The sequence below is a fragment of the Epinephelus lanceolatus genome, chromosome 14 (genome assembly GCF_041903045.1).
Source record: "Epinephelus lanceolatus isolate andai-2023 chromosome 14, ASM4190304v1, whole genome shotgun sequence".
In the NCBI taxonomy this organism is placed as follows: Eukaryota; Metazoa; Chordata; class Actinopteri; order Perciformes; family Serranidae; genus Epinephelus; species Epinephelus lanceolatus.
In genome coordinates this window covers 13,230,749-13,246,058 of record NC_135747.1, presented here as the reverse complement: position 1 = coordinate 13,246,058, position 15,310 = coordinate 13,230,749, and the positions used below count along the sequence as shown (strand labels likewise).

General features: G+C 39.3%; 1 protein-coding gene across 4 annotated transcripts in view; it reads right to left on the bottom strand.

The window, feature by feature from the left end:
* Window positions 1-15,310, bottom strand: part of epb41l5 (erythrocyte membrane protein band 4.1 like 5) — a 45,858-nt gene that overhangs the window by 13,560 nt on the left and 16,988 nt on the right. For all 4 annotated transcript variants that reach the window (XM_033612626.2, XM_033612642.2, XM_033612653.2 and 1 more), the window contains exons 8-16: window positions 14,469-14,589; window positions 11,334-11,421; window positions 11,097-11,185; window positions 10,893-10,962; window positions 7,722-7,891; window positions 6,372-6,478; window positions 6,102-6,120; window positions 5,131-5,170; window positions 4,685-4,803 (exon numbers count right to left, since the gene is read on the bottom strand). In XM_033612626.2, coding sequence (XP_033468517.2) covers window positions 4,685-4,803; window positions 5,131-5,170; window positions 6,102-6,120; window positions 6,372-6,478; window positions 7,722-7,891; window positions 10,893-10,962; window positions 11,097-11,185; window positions 11,334-11,421; window positions 14,469-14,589 — 823 coding nt within the window. The remainder of the gene's footprint in view (window positions 1-4,684; window positions 4,804-5,130; window positions 5,171-6,101; window positions 6,121-6,371; window positions 6,479-7,721; window positions 7,892-10,892; window positions 10,963-11,096; window positions 11,186-11,333; window positions 11,422-14,468; window positions 14,590-15,310) is intronic.

Here is a 15,310-nt window from a genome sequence, read left to right as displayed (position 1 = left end):
TACAACATTCTAACGAAAGCACTGACTGTCACTGAGCAAGGTGTGCCTGTACCTGGTAGGTCTTCTCCAAACAAAACTGTTGTTCTGTTGGTATTAGAGCTGCACAATATCAGGACAATATGCAATATGCAAAAACACAGAATATCGTGATAATATTTTGGGATGCACAGATTTTGAAATTCTGTTTAAAATAACAATTTAGCTGATAGCCATTACCGATGTTTGTATGCTGTTTATTTTATTTTGTTGTTATTTATTCCCCCTTTTGTGCCAGGAAAACAAAGAGATCTACAAGCCTTCACATTCAATAATACAAATTTATGAAACAATAATTTAGTATAACCTTTCACTTGAAAGAACTAAAAAAAAAAAAAACAAACTGCTTCAAAGTTGTTTTACTATAATCATAATTCCCTCTCCAATATCTATTTTATATTTCTGTGAAAACATCAACACATATCTATGTAAAAGAACTGTATTTATTTGAGTTTCTAGCCTAAAACTATGTTTTATAAGATTACACTGAACACATCATGAGAACCTACCATTGCCCAATACTAATTTTTACTGAACAGAGCTTGAACGCATCATAACATTAGTCAATGCAACCTCCGTAAGCTGTTAGTTGGCCACTGGCTGCTAACAGTTAAAGTTAACTACTGTAGTGCTCCTCGTGCTGATTTTAACACAGATCTATTGTTCACACTGTAGCATTATTGGGAAAAGAACAGGGTGCATCCTCTGATGCAACTAAAGTGAGTTTACTGCATCCTTTCATCCCAAACGGGAGGATCTCTGTTTATCACAAGCATGTTTTCTATTGTCCCAAGGATGGCAGGACGCTGACAGCTACAAGCCATTTGTCCCACATTAGTGAGCAGCCTTTTAATTTTAAAAATCAATTGCACTAATTAATGAATCAATTCATATGAAAGCGTCCTGCCTGTATAACCATAACAAAATAAGGGGGAGGCGGTGTGCTCCGCTGTGCTGTTTTAACTCCCCCAGCAGTGGGGATCAGATTCTCTGCTGCACCTTCAGCTCCAGGAAAAGCCAAGTCACTGAGCAGGCTGGGCAAAGGCATTTTTGAGGTGAAACGGACTGAGCAGAGAGTTATTTCCTCTTCACAGAGGTGTTTTAAATTTGTTAATGGTGAAAAGTTTTATATCTTAAGGGTCTCGTGATGTGGTGTAAAAAAAAGGTCCCAGTAGCGGTCCCTACAAAACTTCAACAAAGTTGCCCCCATGATATGTTACATATTCATGTACGAAATTCGGTGTGAACATGTATCAGGTCCAGACATACAAAAAAGTCTCTTAGAGCCATACACTAAATCCAACAGGAAGTCAGCCATTTTGAAATTACTGTGCAATTTTTGTACCGTTTTGGCCATTTACAAGGCTCACGCTTTAATGAACATCTCCTAGATATTTAATCCAACAACAGTGAACAGAGAGTGGACACAACAATTTGTCCATAATTTGTCTAGCGCCACCATTCAATCCAGAAAATAACATGTATGATGTAAGTATAATTTCAAAAGAAAACACAAGCTGCATCCACTGGCATACTGCCAGTACCCCCAAATTGCGCAGAGGTGTCTGGGTGATAGCATAAAAAGGTATTCACAAAATACCTAACGTTCGTCCCACAGATGTAATTATTTAGATATTATATCAAAACAAGCTTGCAACTGTTGCCTTTTGTGAAGATAAATTACAAGTTAACTCTAGCATATGCCCCACTGTAAACTGTCCAGGCGCTGCACTGCCCTTGCGGTTGAGTTCTGCCTCTCCCGTTCCGTCAACACCACGTTGTTCCATAAACATTTGGACAATCCATTGCTGACCTTTGTGAATCAATGGGGCATTGTCCATGTCTGCATTGTAATGCATCTAAGAATTGTTTCACCCACCCCTAGTATATACTGTATGTATTTATATTTGCTTTGAGTGTTAAGGAGCTGCAGTGTGTATTCATGGACATACTTAAAAACTACACTGTACCCAACTACCACTTGACAACTTTGTTTTAGGATTGACGACCATTTCATCAATGAAATAACCAAGCCTGCCTGTGTCTTTCTTTAAACGCTCTACTAATTCGAAATCACAGAAAGTAGAACAGCAGTAGTACTGGCATAATCGGGCAACTGACTGATTGTATTTCTTGGCTCAGCGTAACTTTTTATTGGACCCAGGTCATCAGGCAATCCTTGCTGTTGGACCCTAACAGCAAGAGCACTATCTGACTGGGCAGAGATTTAACAGCATGGCATGTATTAGTCAAAGTAGTGCCTACAGACACATTGTAAAGCAACATTTTTTTTACTATAGTATATTCCAAGAGCAATATTGCAGTCTTTCACTGTGTGTTTATTGTGCAAGTTGATATCGCAATGATAATTAAAAACAACAACAAAAAAAAAACTTTGTGCAGCTCTAGTTGGTATACTTTATGTTGTTTAAACACACATAAAACTAATACTAACTGGGAAGTAACATATTGGAAGCCCTTGCTTCCCAGCACAAATGAATTGACTGTGTTTTAAAAGACATTGTGGAAGGAAATTTGAATAATAACCATTTGAAGCCTCTGGGATTTACTGTTTACCCTTGAACGATAAAGTCTCAAATAGGAGAATACAGCAGCATAATTAGTGGGATAGGTCATCACTCTGTCTGTGCACCGGCCCTATCCAAGGTCATGTCTGTGCATCCTGTTTTTCAGGGTAATAAATGAAGCAAAAAAGGGTCCCTGCCCCAGTGACAGGCAATCCTCTTAGTACAATTGACCAGAAATTTGCTTTACTAGAAACAGGATCAGCCTGAGCTGTAGATCTGAATAAGCTTTGTTCCCCAGCAGCCACAGTCGTTTGATCAGGAAGTAAAAGTACCTACTTTACACTGGGAAAAAAGCATGTAGGCAAGTAATGTTTTCTTACTGTCTCACCACTAAAAAATGAAATGTTTTTGGTAAGCTTTTAGCATCTCTAATCATATTGTCCATAAGCTGATTGGCAAACAAACTTCCATCCATCCAAATGTATTGTTATAATATCTTGTGGACCATTTGACAGTTTAGAAAATACATAAGCGTTTGTGGAGGAGCACAAACCCTTTCAAAGGATGCTTCAAATGTTGAGAAGACTGAAAGTAAAGACATCTACACACTGAAATGCACCAAAGTCTTCAACAGAACAGATCCAAAGCTGAAGCCACATCACATCAATGATTCATGATGCCAAAAACTAGATCCCAGCATAGCACCCCAAAATCATTACATCATTTCCTCCACCGATTAGGTTGGCATTTCATGCTGATCAAAAGTGAACAGACGGCAAATCACCAGAGACGATTTAATCGTAAGAAAACCCTTCTCCAAAGCCAAGATCAGAAAGCCCGTCAATGCACAGCGATTGATTGGTTAAAGCCGGAGCAATGGCGAGGTTCAGCGTTCAATCATACCTACCTGGCCTGCCTCCACACAAGACCCATTTGTCTTCAGTACATTTTAATACTGGAACACAAAGTGAACGATGCAGGTTTATAAGACAGGAGGGTGCATGCATGTTTGTTTATATATTTCCTTGTTCAAGCTTCACACAACACATCAAAGTACATCCACAAATATCAGATATATCATGGACAAAAAAAAAGACCTACAATATATTCATACATACTGTTCAGAGGCAGCAACTCTGACTCAGGTATGAGAGCCAAAAATACAACATAACGGGAAAACAATTGGCTATAACAAAGAGAGCTACAACCAAAAAATATAAATAAATAAATACATACAAAGGCAATACAGGCAGTAATGAGAATAAGTCAGTGGAATACTTGGACAGGTTCTGTCTATCAAATTAAAGGCAGGTGAAATCCTTAGAGTATGTCTTTCTCTTTATCTATTCACTGCCTACTTCCTGTCCCTGTTGGCTATCCCCCATCAGCCCGCTAGTTGTCTAACGGCAGTCCATTTTTCTTAAGCTTGAGTCTGCCAACTGCCTGAATGCTGAACTGCTGAATTACAGTCTTCTGGTATGTGCTGCACACTACTAAGACACACTCACACATGCATGCAGACACACAAGTAACTCCCTCCTTTAGGCCATAGAGTTTCTAACATAACATAACCTGTATTTCATGCACACTTGCAAAACAGAGCATGAACTTGAAAATATGGAAATAGAACAACCAAGCATGGAAGGGACATGCAAGCACAAATAGAAAAATGCACACAAAAATACTCTCTCCGCCTTCCTCCCTCCTTCTTTCCTGCATTCCCTGGTCACAGTAAGACAGGGTCAGTGGATAAGCCATGTTAAGCCACTCACATGGCATTAGACCATGAAAAACACACCTAGCTATCCACCCACTTCTTTCAGCGCCCAACAGAGATCAGTCAGCCCGCCCAAGCCCTTCCTAACCTGGTCTTGTTTCCCTCATCATCAGTGAGCACAGTTGTAAGCTGCCATTGGCTTATAAACATTTAACTAGCATTTAACTTAAAGTACCATCCATCCAAAGATATAAAACCATTCATTCTCTTAAATACTTATCCTCATCAGGATTGCAGGAAGCGTATTTTCACAAATATTGTGTACAATGTGAGCTAAATAGTAAATAGATAAACAGACATTCAAAAAAAAAAAAAAAAAAAGACTCTGAACTTAGGTACCAACCTCCTCTTTTCCCCTCCAGGACTCCTGGGTAGAGCCTCAATTTCCATGGGTGCACAGGCAGAAGCAGCTACCGGGCTGACCACAGGCACAGCTGACCAGGCCCCTCTATTGGGAGAAGCCTGAAGGCAGAAAGACAGAAAATACATGTTAGAGAGCAGGGATGGTAGAGGTACAGAGATGGGCACAAAGAAGGATGAGATTGGAAGGTATAACAGTAATATATATAAGGAAGGAAAGAAAAAAAAACAGTTATCTATCTGTCATACAAATAAACTTTTTGTTTTCTATGTAAAAACCTCTAAAATTGCTAGTCTTGTGTCCTCCCTTGTATTATTTGATTCTTACTTGAGTTGTAAACCTGTCTCAGTCTGTTGTCCTGCTTTGTTTTGTTTCCTTGTATAATCGAACAGGGATTAAAACACACACACAGAAGCCTTTCTCCTCACCTTGCTGACTTTGCTGACTCCATTGCCTGAGGACAGAAACCTGAGCAAAGAATGAAATTGAGATTTTATTCACAGAATTCATACATAGCAAACACCTCTAAAGAATATATAATAGTGTACAAAGATTAATACAATAAAAAACTGAAGTAGTGTTCAGTGTTGTCTGCATGTTTAAAAATAAACCAGGGACTCCCACAGTGCTTTTCACAGAGCACACTGACCATGTTAATTTGGCTGAGCAGCCACCATGGAATGAAGAGCTCATAGTTTGTGTCTAGCCTTCAGGCCATGGTGGCTTCAGCCATGACACATGAACCACATTTTGGGGCAAATTTGGACACATTTATGACAATACATTATGTACTTTTTATTTTGAGTCTACCAGGTTGTCCATGAGCCAATTTGAGATTCCCCATCCTCATTTAAGACGGCAATGCTACATCCTTTAGACATAGCTTTAAATACTGTAAATGTGTTGCCACAAAATTACTGGAGCTGTCACAGTGTGGGTCATAGGGACATTTATCATCACGTTCCTATGCTTTGAGTCAACTTGTCCCATGACAGCTTAAAATTTCACTGACATCATGTCTTTAGGCCACACACATCTCCCTGTAACAAAAGGCTTCCTCAATAACAAGATTACAGTGGAGGCTTATGGTGTAACTGAATGAACTAAGAGAAAGTGTGTGTGAGAGTCACAGCACTGAGCAACAGTGCTAGATAACTGTGGATACATTTGTATAACACGTAACTGAGCAATTTCCAGTGCAAGCCTTTCCATTGTTGTTATTTTTATCACAAACAAGACAGTGTAATCAGAATTAAACAGCAGCAGTGCTACAACAACTGATGAGAATGAAAAATGAAATATAATTTCCACGCAAATCAACTGATGTGGATGTGATCACATTAAAATTAAAGCTAAGTCATTCAATCAGGCGAGTTCAATAACAGTGCAGTGTACTTACTCCTGGTGATGGATCGGTCCTGTAAAAACACAAAGAACAGACAGTAAGTGTTCAGTTCAGATAGATCCAAAAATATAAACAAATATACATGCTTTAAAGATGCAAGCATCTGTGCATATTTAAGGTACTGTGTCATATCATACATATCATGTATACATGTGCTTGCAATCGTATATTTTTTTGTAATGTATTTTATGTCTGATACTGACTGTTATGTATGTAGGCAGTATGTTCACATGTGCTGTGCAGGTGTGTGATTGTTCTCCTCACCTCTGTTCTGCATGGTTCTTCTGGAGTAACGCCGACTGGGCCTTCTCTCAAAGGAGGCTGACCGTCTTGCTTTATTGGCCTTGGTTGTCTGATACTCCGTTTTTCCACTGGTCACATAAACAGAAACAGGAAGTTATTTTACACCTGCCCCTGTAATACGCAGGCAAAAATCATTAAATATAAAACAAACCTTTTAGATTACTGGATACATTTAATTGTCCGACAAACAAAAGGCACAGTGCTGACCCCTGCTGAACTCTGGACCCATCCAAGCGATAACCTTCTATTAACAACAAACCCTGTAACCTCTGTGTAAAACCAACATTACTGTCAATGCTTATCCAACTGGGTAATGTTTAAACACACAGAGAAGGGAACTAGCTGGCTACTGCAGCATGTCGATACTGAGCGCCTGTCTTGTACCACTGCAAGTATCTGTGTGTACACATGTGGGTCTTTTTTTTTTTTGTATGTACAGAGAATGATACTGTGTGTTAAACTATGGATATCTCTGTTGTATGTTCAAACACACTGTACAGAAACAAACACATGACTCTTTGAATTATCTATCTCAGCATAACCCCAAGTCCTCTTTTTAAGATAGTCCAGATGCATTTGTTCCCCAAGCTAATCTCAACTGCAATGTTCTTTCAATTTGAAGCCACCAGTGCTCAGGATGTGCAGCCCCAAACACACTGGACACCAGATGGTTTGATCAACAGAAGGGGACTTGTTAATGTGAAAGTCAAACAACAAACAGTTGGAACGTTCAGATACACATGTAATAGAATTGCTTGTAAAAAGTCTGTACAAAGTTGTTCTTGATTCAATTTATGATGTGATTTGGGGAAGTAGTTTGCACCACTAGTGATGATTTCAGTGTGTTGTATTTAAAGGGCTCATAGTCATAGAAACATTTATGTGGTGTTCTATATTTGTACTTAATTTAGATAAAAATTAGAGATTTGTTTTTACTTTCACATCAGTTTGTTTAAGTTGATGAGTGGGAAAAAAATTCTGATTTCATTCACTGTAGTTCCACAATAAAACATTCAAAATACATGCAGGAGTGAATATTTTAGGCATTGCAAACACCTGAAATGCTGCTCCGCAAGGCTAAACATTATTAGGTAAAACTCATTCCCAGCAAATGTCTGTGCTGGTACTGTTGCCATGGGCTTCGCATGCAGAGTTTATTTGGTGAATCTAACATTGCCGGAGAGCTTTAAGCTCTGAGTACTTGACACAAAAATTGCAACCCTTGTGTACCAATTATCCAGCCAAAAAAAAAAAAGTGCCTGATTCAGAAGCATCCAGTATATCTGGTCAGCGAGCACATCTCTCTGTTACCTGTATCTGAAGCGTGATCCCATGCGTATGAATCCAGAGCGTGCAGAGTTCTTTTGTACCGGCCCTCTCAGCCTAAAGAAAGCATGGTGTTCCACAGCACACTTCCAGAGGTGCTTACAGGCCTTGGGATGGTCCATCCTGAACACAAAGGTGTGCTCCTGTTCCTTGCCCTGAGGAGGATTGGTCGAAGGTTAAATTTGATTGAGACAGAGAAGATACTTTACAAAGTGAACATCTCCAGGTAGAGTGAAACCTGAAACCACAGTGTCTGTCACCTACTGGTTATACAAGATCAAATTCAACACACAAGAGTCATTTGAAGCTCATAGCCAACAGATTTTCAGTAAAAGCTAATATGCTAGCTCTTGCTTGTAGAAAGAGATTAATATGTGAGGAGTGAGTGGCTGTATAACAGTGTACAGGTGCTTCCTCTGTAAGTCTGATTTCTCGCTGAGGTATTAAATTTACATCCTTCCCGAAAAAGACCCCTGACTATCTCACCCAAACAGACAAAAAAACTTAACCATGTGTTGCTCATACTATATCACCACTATGGTGAGCTAGAAAACAAAACTTGGAGCCAGTTAGGTCCTCTGGTTTTTAGGAGGTTGGGTCTTTCCAAAGACCTCTGACAGTAACAACGGCAGACTTATTTAATACCTGAACAGAGATAGTGAAGCATGAGCTTGCAGATAAACTACATTCTTAGAAACATTCCAACCAGCCACTTGTTCTTAGGAATTTGGTTTGACAGCAGGATGTTACTGTTTCACTTTCTCAATCCACTTACAGAGGACAGACACGATTTACTCTCAAAATTAGGACTGGTAATCACCACTAACTTCCAGAATCAATTTAATTTTGATTCTCATGGTCCTGCTTTGATTGAATGCAGTATCAATTCGATAAGTTGATTATGATTGCTGGCTCTATTTATTACTAGAGCAGCAACAGTATGTGTATGTTTACAACAGCAAAGTCATTAAACGCAATAATATCTGACTGGAAACAAATCTAAAATGTCAATAAAATAAAAAATAATGTTCCTGACGTCACAATAGGCTACTCTGTAAAGTTTAAAAATAATAAAAACACAGACATTATTTAGTATCAGTCATTCATCCTGTCATCTGTGCTCCTCCCTCTGCTGCTGATATAATCACTGCCTGCAGGTAAGCTAAGCTAAACAGCTGTTGTTGTTTTAGCTTGAATGTAACAATCTTTATTAGCTGAGCTAGCTTGCGGTGCTTGTGTAAAGCATAACAACAGTGGTAGTGAATGAAAGACTGTGGACAGAGCCAACTGAAATATTGCTTCTCTAAATGTTTATGTGTTCATGCTTGTTGAACGGGTGTATTAATAAAGTTACTGGCATTTTTACTCCCAATGGGTTTATTGCACTTATAGTAATGAGCACAGATGGTGTAAACCCGAGTAATCTGCAGGCTGTCCGCTCTGCATTTGTATGAGTATGTGTATGTGGGGGAGCAGCTGCAGCCCCAACACAGAGTGCATGGAAGAGGCTGCAGGTTTTTTAACAAGTTACGACTAAACATTAAACATTGAGGAGGATAAATGCTACAATCTTTAATAATTTAGTTCAAGGGCCCGTTTAAAACTGGCGAGATTAACAAGTTGAAGGCTACACACATCCACGGGAAAAGGCAAATTTCAGAATCTCAGATTTTACGAATCCATATCGGATCATACAAAGAAAATCGATTTGAATCAGATGCATCGATTATTTTAACCCAGACCTACTCAAAATATGTGCAGCCATTTTAATGCAATGACTCCTGACAAAGCCAGCCTTCTCTCTTCTGGTTACATCTCTGATCTCTGGTTCAGGTCTGTGTGTGACAAACAAGCACGCTGATGGAGAGAATCAAAGTATATACAGTAAATGCCTGTGGTAAAAAGACCAGCATACAGTATATAACTCTTTAGAACAGAAGTTGGGAGCCAAAAACTCTGTGTGTGTGTGCAATTTTGTGTGTGTGCAGGAGAATGGTGCATACCAGAAATACCAGAGGGGGCAGGCTTCTTTATTAACCTCACCCACAGACCTCCAGGATGGACATAAACAGACTCTCCTTCTCTCTCATATACACTGGCCTCTGGGTAATACAATACTAAGCCTTGTTTCATTTTGATTTGGAAGCAGCCTCTTTCAGGGCTCAGGCACTGCTTCAAACAAAGGTTTTAAGAGGAATATTAGTTGTTTGTACAGTTCTTTTAAGTGATTTCTTTTTTAATAGCCTGTTGGGATACTTTGTCTTTGTCCTGTCAGGATTATTATCTGTTTATGAAATGTGGTGAAATGTGGTAAATGTTGGGATCTTTAAGGGACGGTTTGTTTGTTTATTTAGTTGTTTCCTTTTTTTTGTAAGAGGAAAGATGTGATGGGACCATGGGTTAATTTTACAAGCTGTTTGTACAATTTATAGCCTTAAGTACTACATATTTTTGCACTTCAAAAGAGGACTGCAGTTGAACTCTACTTGTATTCACTGTGGTACTGTGGTTAGATATTTATTCTTGTCCCAAATGCTTGTGCTGGTTGTGAATGACAGATATGAACAGCTTGCCACACAATCAACAAACCAAAGCTGTGTATTTAGACACAATTTGTCATATTTTCACAAAGGTCTGCCGTGTAATTGGAACCTACTGTGTGTACAGATGGACAGCAGAGAAGGTGACAATGCGGTGGGACTGACTTGAGAAGTTTCTGTGCCGACTTTAATCCTTTTTTTTTTAAACCATGAAACCATGTCACTATTGTTCCTGCCATCCTCTGCAAAGCTACAAACTTAGTTGAGGCTGGCTGGTGTTTGATACCCATATATGATGGTTGGATGCTCCTTCAAAATCATTCACAAGCCCACTCTTGCATAAAGTGCTTATGATGCCATCCATAATTAACTGCAAAGAATTGCTAATATGCACTTAGGTGTGGCCTTCATTTTAATGCCCCTACTGGGAATAGGAGCAAAGTGAGGCAAGTGCAGTACATTCATTACATTATAAGCACCATATGTAGGGAGCATTGAGATGGAGTCATTAATACACTGTTATCAAGAGGGATTACTTCGTTGACTGATTGCATGCTCTGCATTTTTTAACATTGTACCGCATGGCAAGTATCTGACTGTGAGTGCTCATGCTCACTTGGTCATCGTCCTCCACGACCACAAGCGTCAATTTGCTCTTCTTGAAATCCAGACGAGTGATCTTGGGCCTACAATACAAACACACACACACACATTCAAAACAAACAACCACACACAGATGAAGGAATACTGAAGACTCAAATGTGTTTCTATAAACCATTTATGTAAATATTTCAATAAATGAGGACATAACCAAACATACCAGAAGAAGAGTCCTATCTTGGTTTCTCCTTCAAACACCAGAACTCCAGTGGGAGTCAAACCAAGACTGTACTCATTACCATCTCTTGCCTACAAAGCAGATATGAAAGAAGACACCAAAAAACATTTTTTAGATATATGTTCATGCACATTCCTTCCACTTCCCGTCTTTCATGAAGGAAACTTCAGATTCAGGGTATACAGTGCATGCTAATGAGAAAGAGTGCGCCTCAATTACCTTGACCATATGCATGTCAACCCCATACATCTCTAGCCACTTGGCTTTGTTCAGGTAGTTAATTTCAGCTTGTGCTGGCATCTGACCTCTGAAGGAGAGGAGGAGAAAAAACAGAAAGAAATGTTTGCATGATCAAAAACAACACGGCAGCTCCAAGCTGAAGAGATGAGGAAGTGGTATTTTTGCAGTGTTGCCAGATGCAGGCCGAGGTCGGACAACACACAGACTACAGAATGAAGCACATCCATTTATTATAATAAGATATCTGCTAGTTGTGGCCATTTTGTAAATGCATTCGTCCTTGTTAATATTCAGCTTAACTGACCAGCCATACAGGCAGTAGGGACGTCACGATTATAGATTTTCTTGGTACGATTATTGGTTTTACAATTATCACGATTATTATGCATTAATTAATGCATTAATTAATTTCACACTATAAATGTGTAAAATCACATGAACACTCCTTATAGATCTTTAAGTTTCATTTATTTCCATGCCAACATAACAAAAATAATATAGCAACAAAGAAAAGTAACCAAAAAGTAGTGTGCGGACTCTACTTTTACTACATGCCTCTTTGTGGTCCAGCAGTTGAAGTTTTTTCTAGGATGTGCATGTCTTTTTGTTCTCTTTAAATTACAATTACACAAATAAATTGAGAGCATATCTCGTGCAGTGTTAATAATAAATGAAACAGACATAGTGCACGAAGGACAAGTCCAACATTTACTCAACACAGATGGGAGGAAGCAAAAGGAGGTAATACCAATGCTAAATGTTCACTGACTGAGGACCTTGAGAAGACATTATGTATATCTTCCACACTGCACACTGACACTGAAACAGTCTGACGACTAAAAAAAAGATTTGAACTTGTAACAGTCGAATATCCCCCCGGGGATTAATAAAGTATTCTGAATCTGAATCTGAATCTGAATACATGAAATGTGCCTTTAACATGGTGTATACTGTGTCGTCTAGCAGCAACATCATCAAGCAGTGCCTGTTATGATTTGAGTCCAGTGTTGCCAAGTCCGCTTATTATAAGCAACTTTGGGCTTGTTTTTCTGTAAAGTCGCTTACAAATATTGGTAGTCGCGGGTCGCGTTTTTTTTGGGCTTGTTTCTAAAGCGTAGTTGCTTATTTGGGCTTGTTCCCAGCTCCATAATAAGTTGTCAAGCAGATATTTTCGATACGTTATTACGTAGGATAGTTTGTCTTGCCTGTTCCCTCTGTCCCTCCCCTTTCCCAATACACACAGGAGACAGCAGAGTTTTTTCCCACCCGCATCCTGCTTCTAATTGGCTCTGACCCTGATGGCAACGAGTACTAGCCAATCAGAGGCAGAGCAGGGTAATGTATTTTTTTTCTGGTTAGGAAAATGTCAGTCCTGTAACTAAAAGTAAAAACTTAGATGAGTGCATAAAAAGCAATAATAAATAAAGAATTTGTGAATTCAGAATGATATTTATTTGTGTGTGCAAATTTTAATTATCAGAAGTTTACTGTGTATATAATGTACTTGGTACATCAGTCTATATTTGATATCCCCTCTGTTTTCTAATGTTAAATAATGTTAAAAAGTGGTTTAACTCCCTCTTGTAGTCATTGTCCTGAAGCTCAGGGGGGAGAAAAATAAATAAACTGTGTACCATGGGTACAGTTTTGCAAAACTGCGCACAGTTTACTTACCTGTCCACATGGATGTAAATTGACAATCTGTACCCACAGTTTAAAATCCGTCCCCACGGATTGCAAAACCGTGCACACAGTTTATTTAATTTTCTCTCACCGGAACCTCAACACAACAGTGATGGTTTTAAGTATGTGTGGTGACTTTTTTGTTCATGTATGAAAATGTAGTAGCCGTACAACCGGGCTTGGTAAGCTTGGAGCTTGGTGTTTTTAAGTTGATGTAAAAATAAACAACGAACATTTGTGAAATCCTGCACTCGTGTGGATGTGAGTTTCTGCCTGTCGTCTCACTCCAAAGAGCTACACTGACCCAAAACCATTACATTACATTTACCTTTACTTGCGCATGTAAAGCCGGGTGGTTGTCCCGCAGGTGTTGTATCATGTTGCTCGTGTTTGATCCTTTGGCCGCGACTTTTTTGTGGCATGTTTTACAAACTGGAAAGCTGTTGTCAACAATGACCCCCCTTGGTCATTTTGCGATAGCCAAAATGATACCACACGGCTGACTTTATCCGTTTTTTGGGGGGGGAGAAAGTCTTCTTCACCCATACTTCGGCCCAATTCCAATCCGGCCCCTAAAGACTCAAGCCCTGAACCCTCCCTGTCTTAACTGGCGTCAGCTGTAAGTGATTGAGTGTGAGAGTCTGAAAGGGCTCCGGATGCTACAAATAGGAATGGGACAGAACTTATCCCCCTCTCTACAAAATGTTGTTAACACTGGCGGCTCTGGGCGTGATCATTTATCAGTTATTGTCAGCATATATTCCACACACAAAGAATAGATATCTATATCTATATAGATATCTATTCTTTGTGTGTGGAATATAACCACTGGTATTCCTCTGACTTCATGTGTGTTTATGTACCATCTTAAATCCTTGTTAATGTAATGTTTCATTGTTTATCTGTTTTTTTTTCGCTCTCCTTCCATAACATTACCGTTTGCATATCTGCCGACCGTGTTTTCGTTTTTTTAGGGTTAGGGTTAGGGGTTAGAACAACCCCTGTATTTGACGTCACAACACTATGAACTGTGGGTAATTTCCTTACCGTAAGTCTGCATCGATGCTGACCTACGGTAAGGGGGCTTAAAGGGCTCACTCACTTTCTCACTGACTTGACGATTTGACAATGGGACAGCCCTCACACACTTAACATGAACGCGCCTCTAAGTCAGTGAGTCTGTAAGGGATCGGATTGGAATTGGGCCTTCATCACTCGGAGACGCCGCTTGTGTAACTTTGTTTTCGTTCCGGGCGAGTTGCGCTGACCTACTGTATATGGTTCCGCGTCCCGGCATAATCTTTGAGAGAGACGATGTTGAGGAATCTTTACGAATAATTAACCGTGGCGTTTAAAATCGCGGTTAATAGTGAAATCAAGTAATCATGACATCCCTAACAGGCAGTAGTTAAGATATAGCAAAATGCTTACCTGCACTCCTTCCATGCGTTGTATATCGCTAGCTCCACGTCCTCTGTCTGGTTGGGGACGAATCGAAATTCTGACACCAGATCCAGATTATGTTCTAATGGGTCACAATCACCTAGCTCAGCTGAAAATACACACACATGCATACTTGTCAGTTTACACTCTGAGCAACAGATTCACAAGATAGATTTGTTGAGGGGCATTGTTACAATAATACTTTTGTGTTCACTACGACCCCGACCCTCAACCCCTGGAAGAGAACCCCAGGATGAGTGGCTGATACTGTGGTAGTGGGTAATCCTAATGGACAAAATAATAAACAAATCCTCCCTCCATGTCACTGCACACATAATGTTGTGTAGCATCAGGTCAGGGACTGATGGTTATCTGATCTCTCTCTTTAGACAAAAGGTCATGAATTTTAAGAGGTGAAAAAAGGAAACAAAATGAAGATTGAGGCATGAAAAACAATGTCTAAATTTTGATATTTGGTTTCTAATATCATTTCCCTTTTTTCATAGGGTAGGGGCACTTGATTCTTCATCAACTGACAGCTTTAGGCTGCCTCATTATTATTCCCCAGACAACCATAATATATGTTTTTCTTACATTTTTCGAATTATTATTATTTCATTAGTTTTGTCCTCGTTTGAGTCACTTAAATTTTGTTAGTGGAGATTTTTTCTTTTTTGTTTACACAGGCCTTTATTCCTTTCTTTGAGACGGGTTAAGCCCCTTCTTATCAAATTTGCAGCTATTAAATGACAGAATCCCTATTTTTATACTGTACATGTTATTTGAATTTTTTTTGGTATTTTACTTGTATATTGTACAGTATGAGTGCC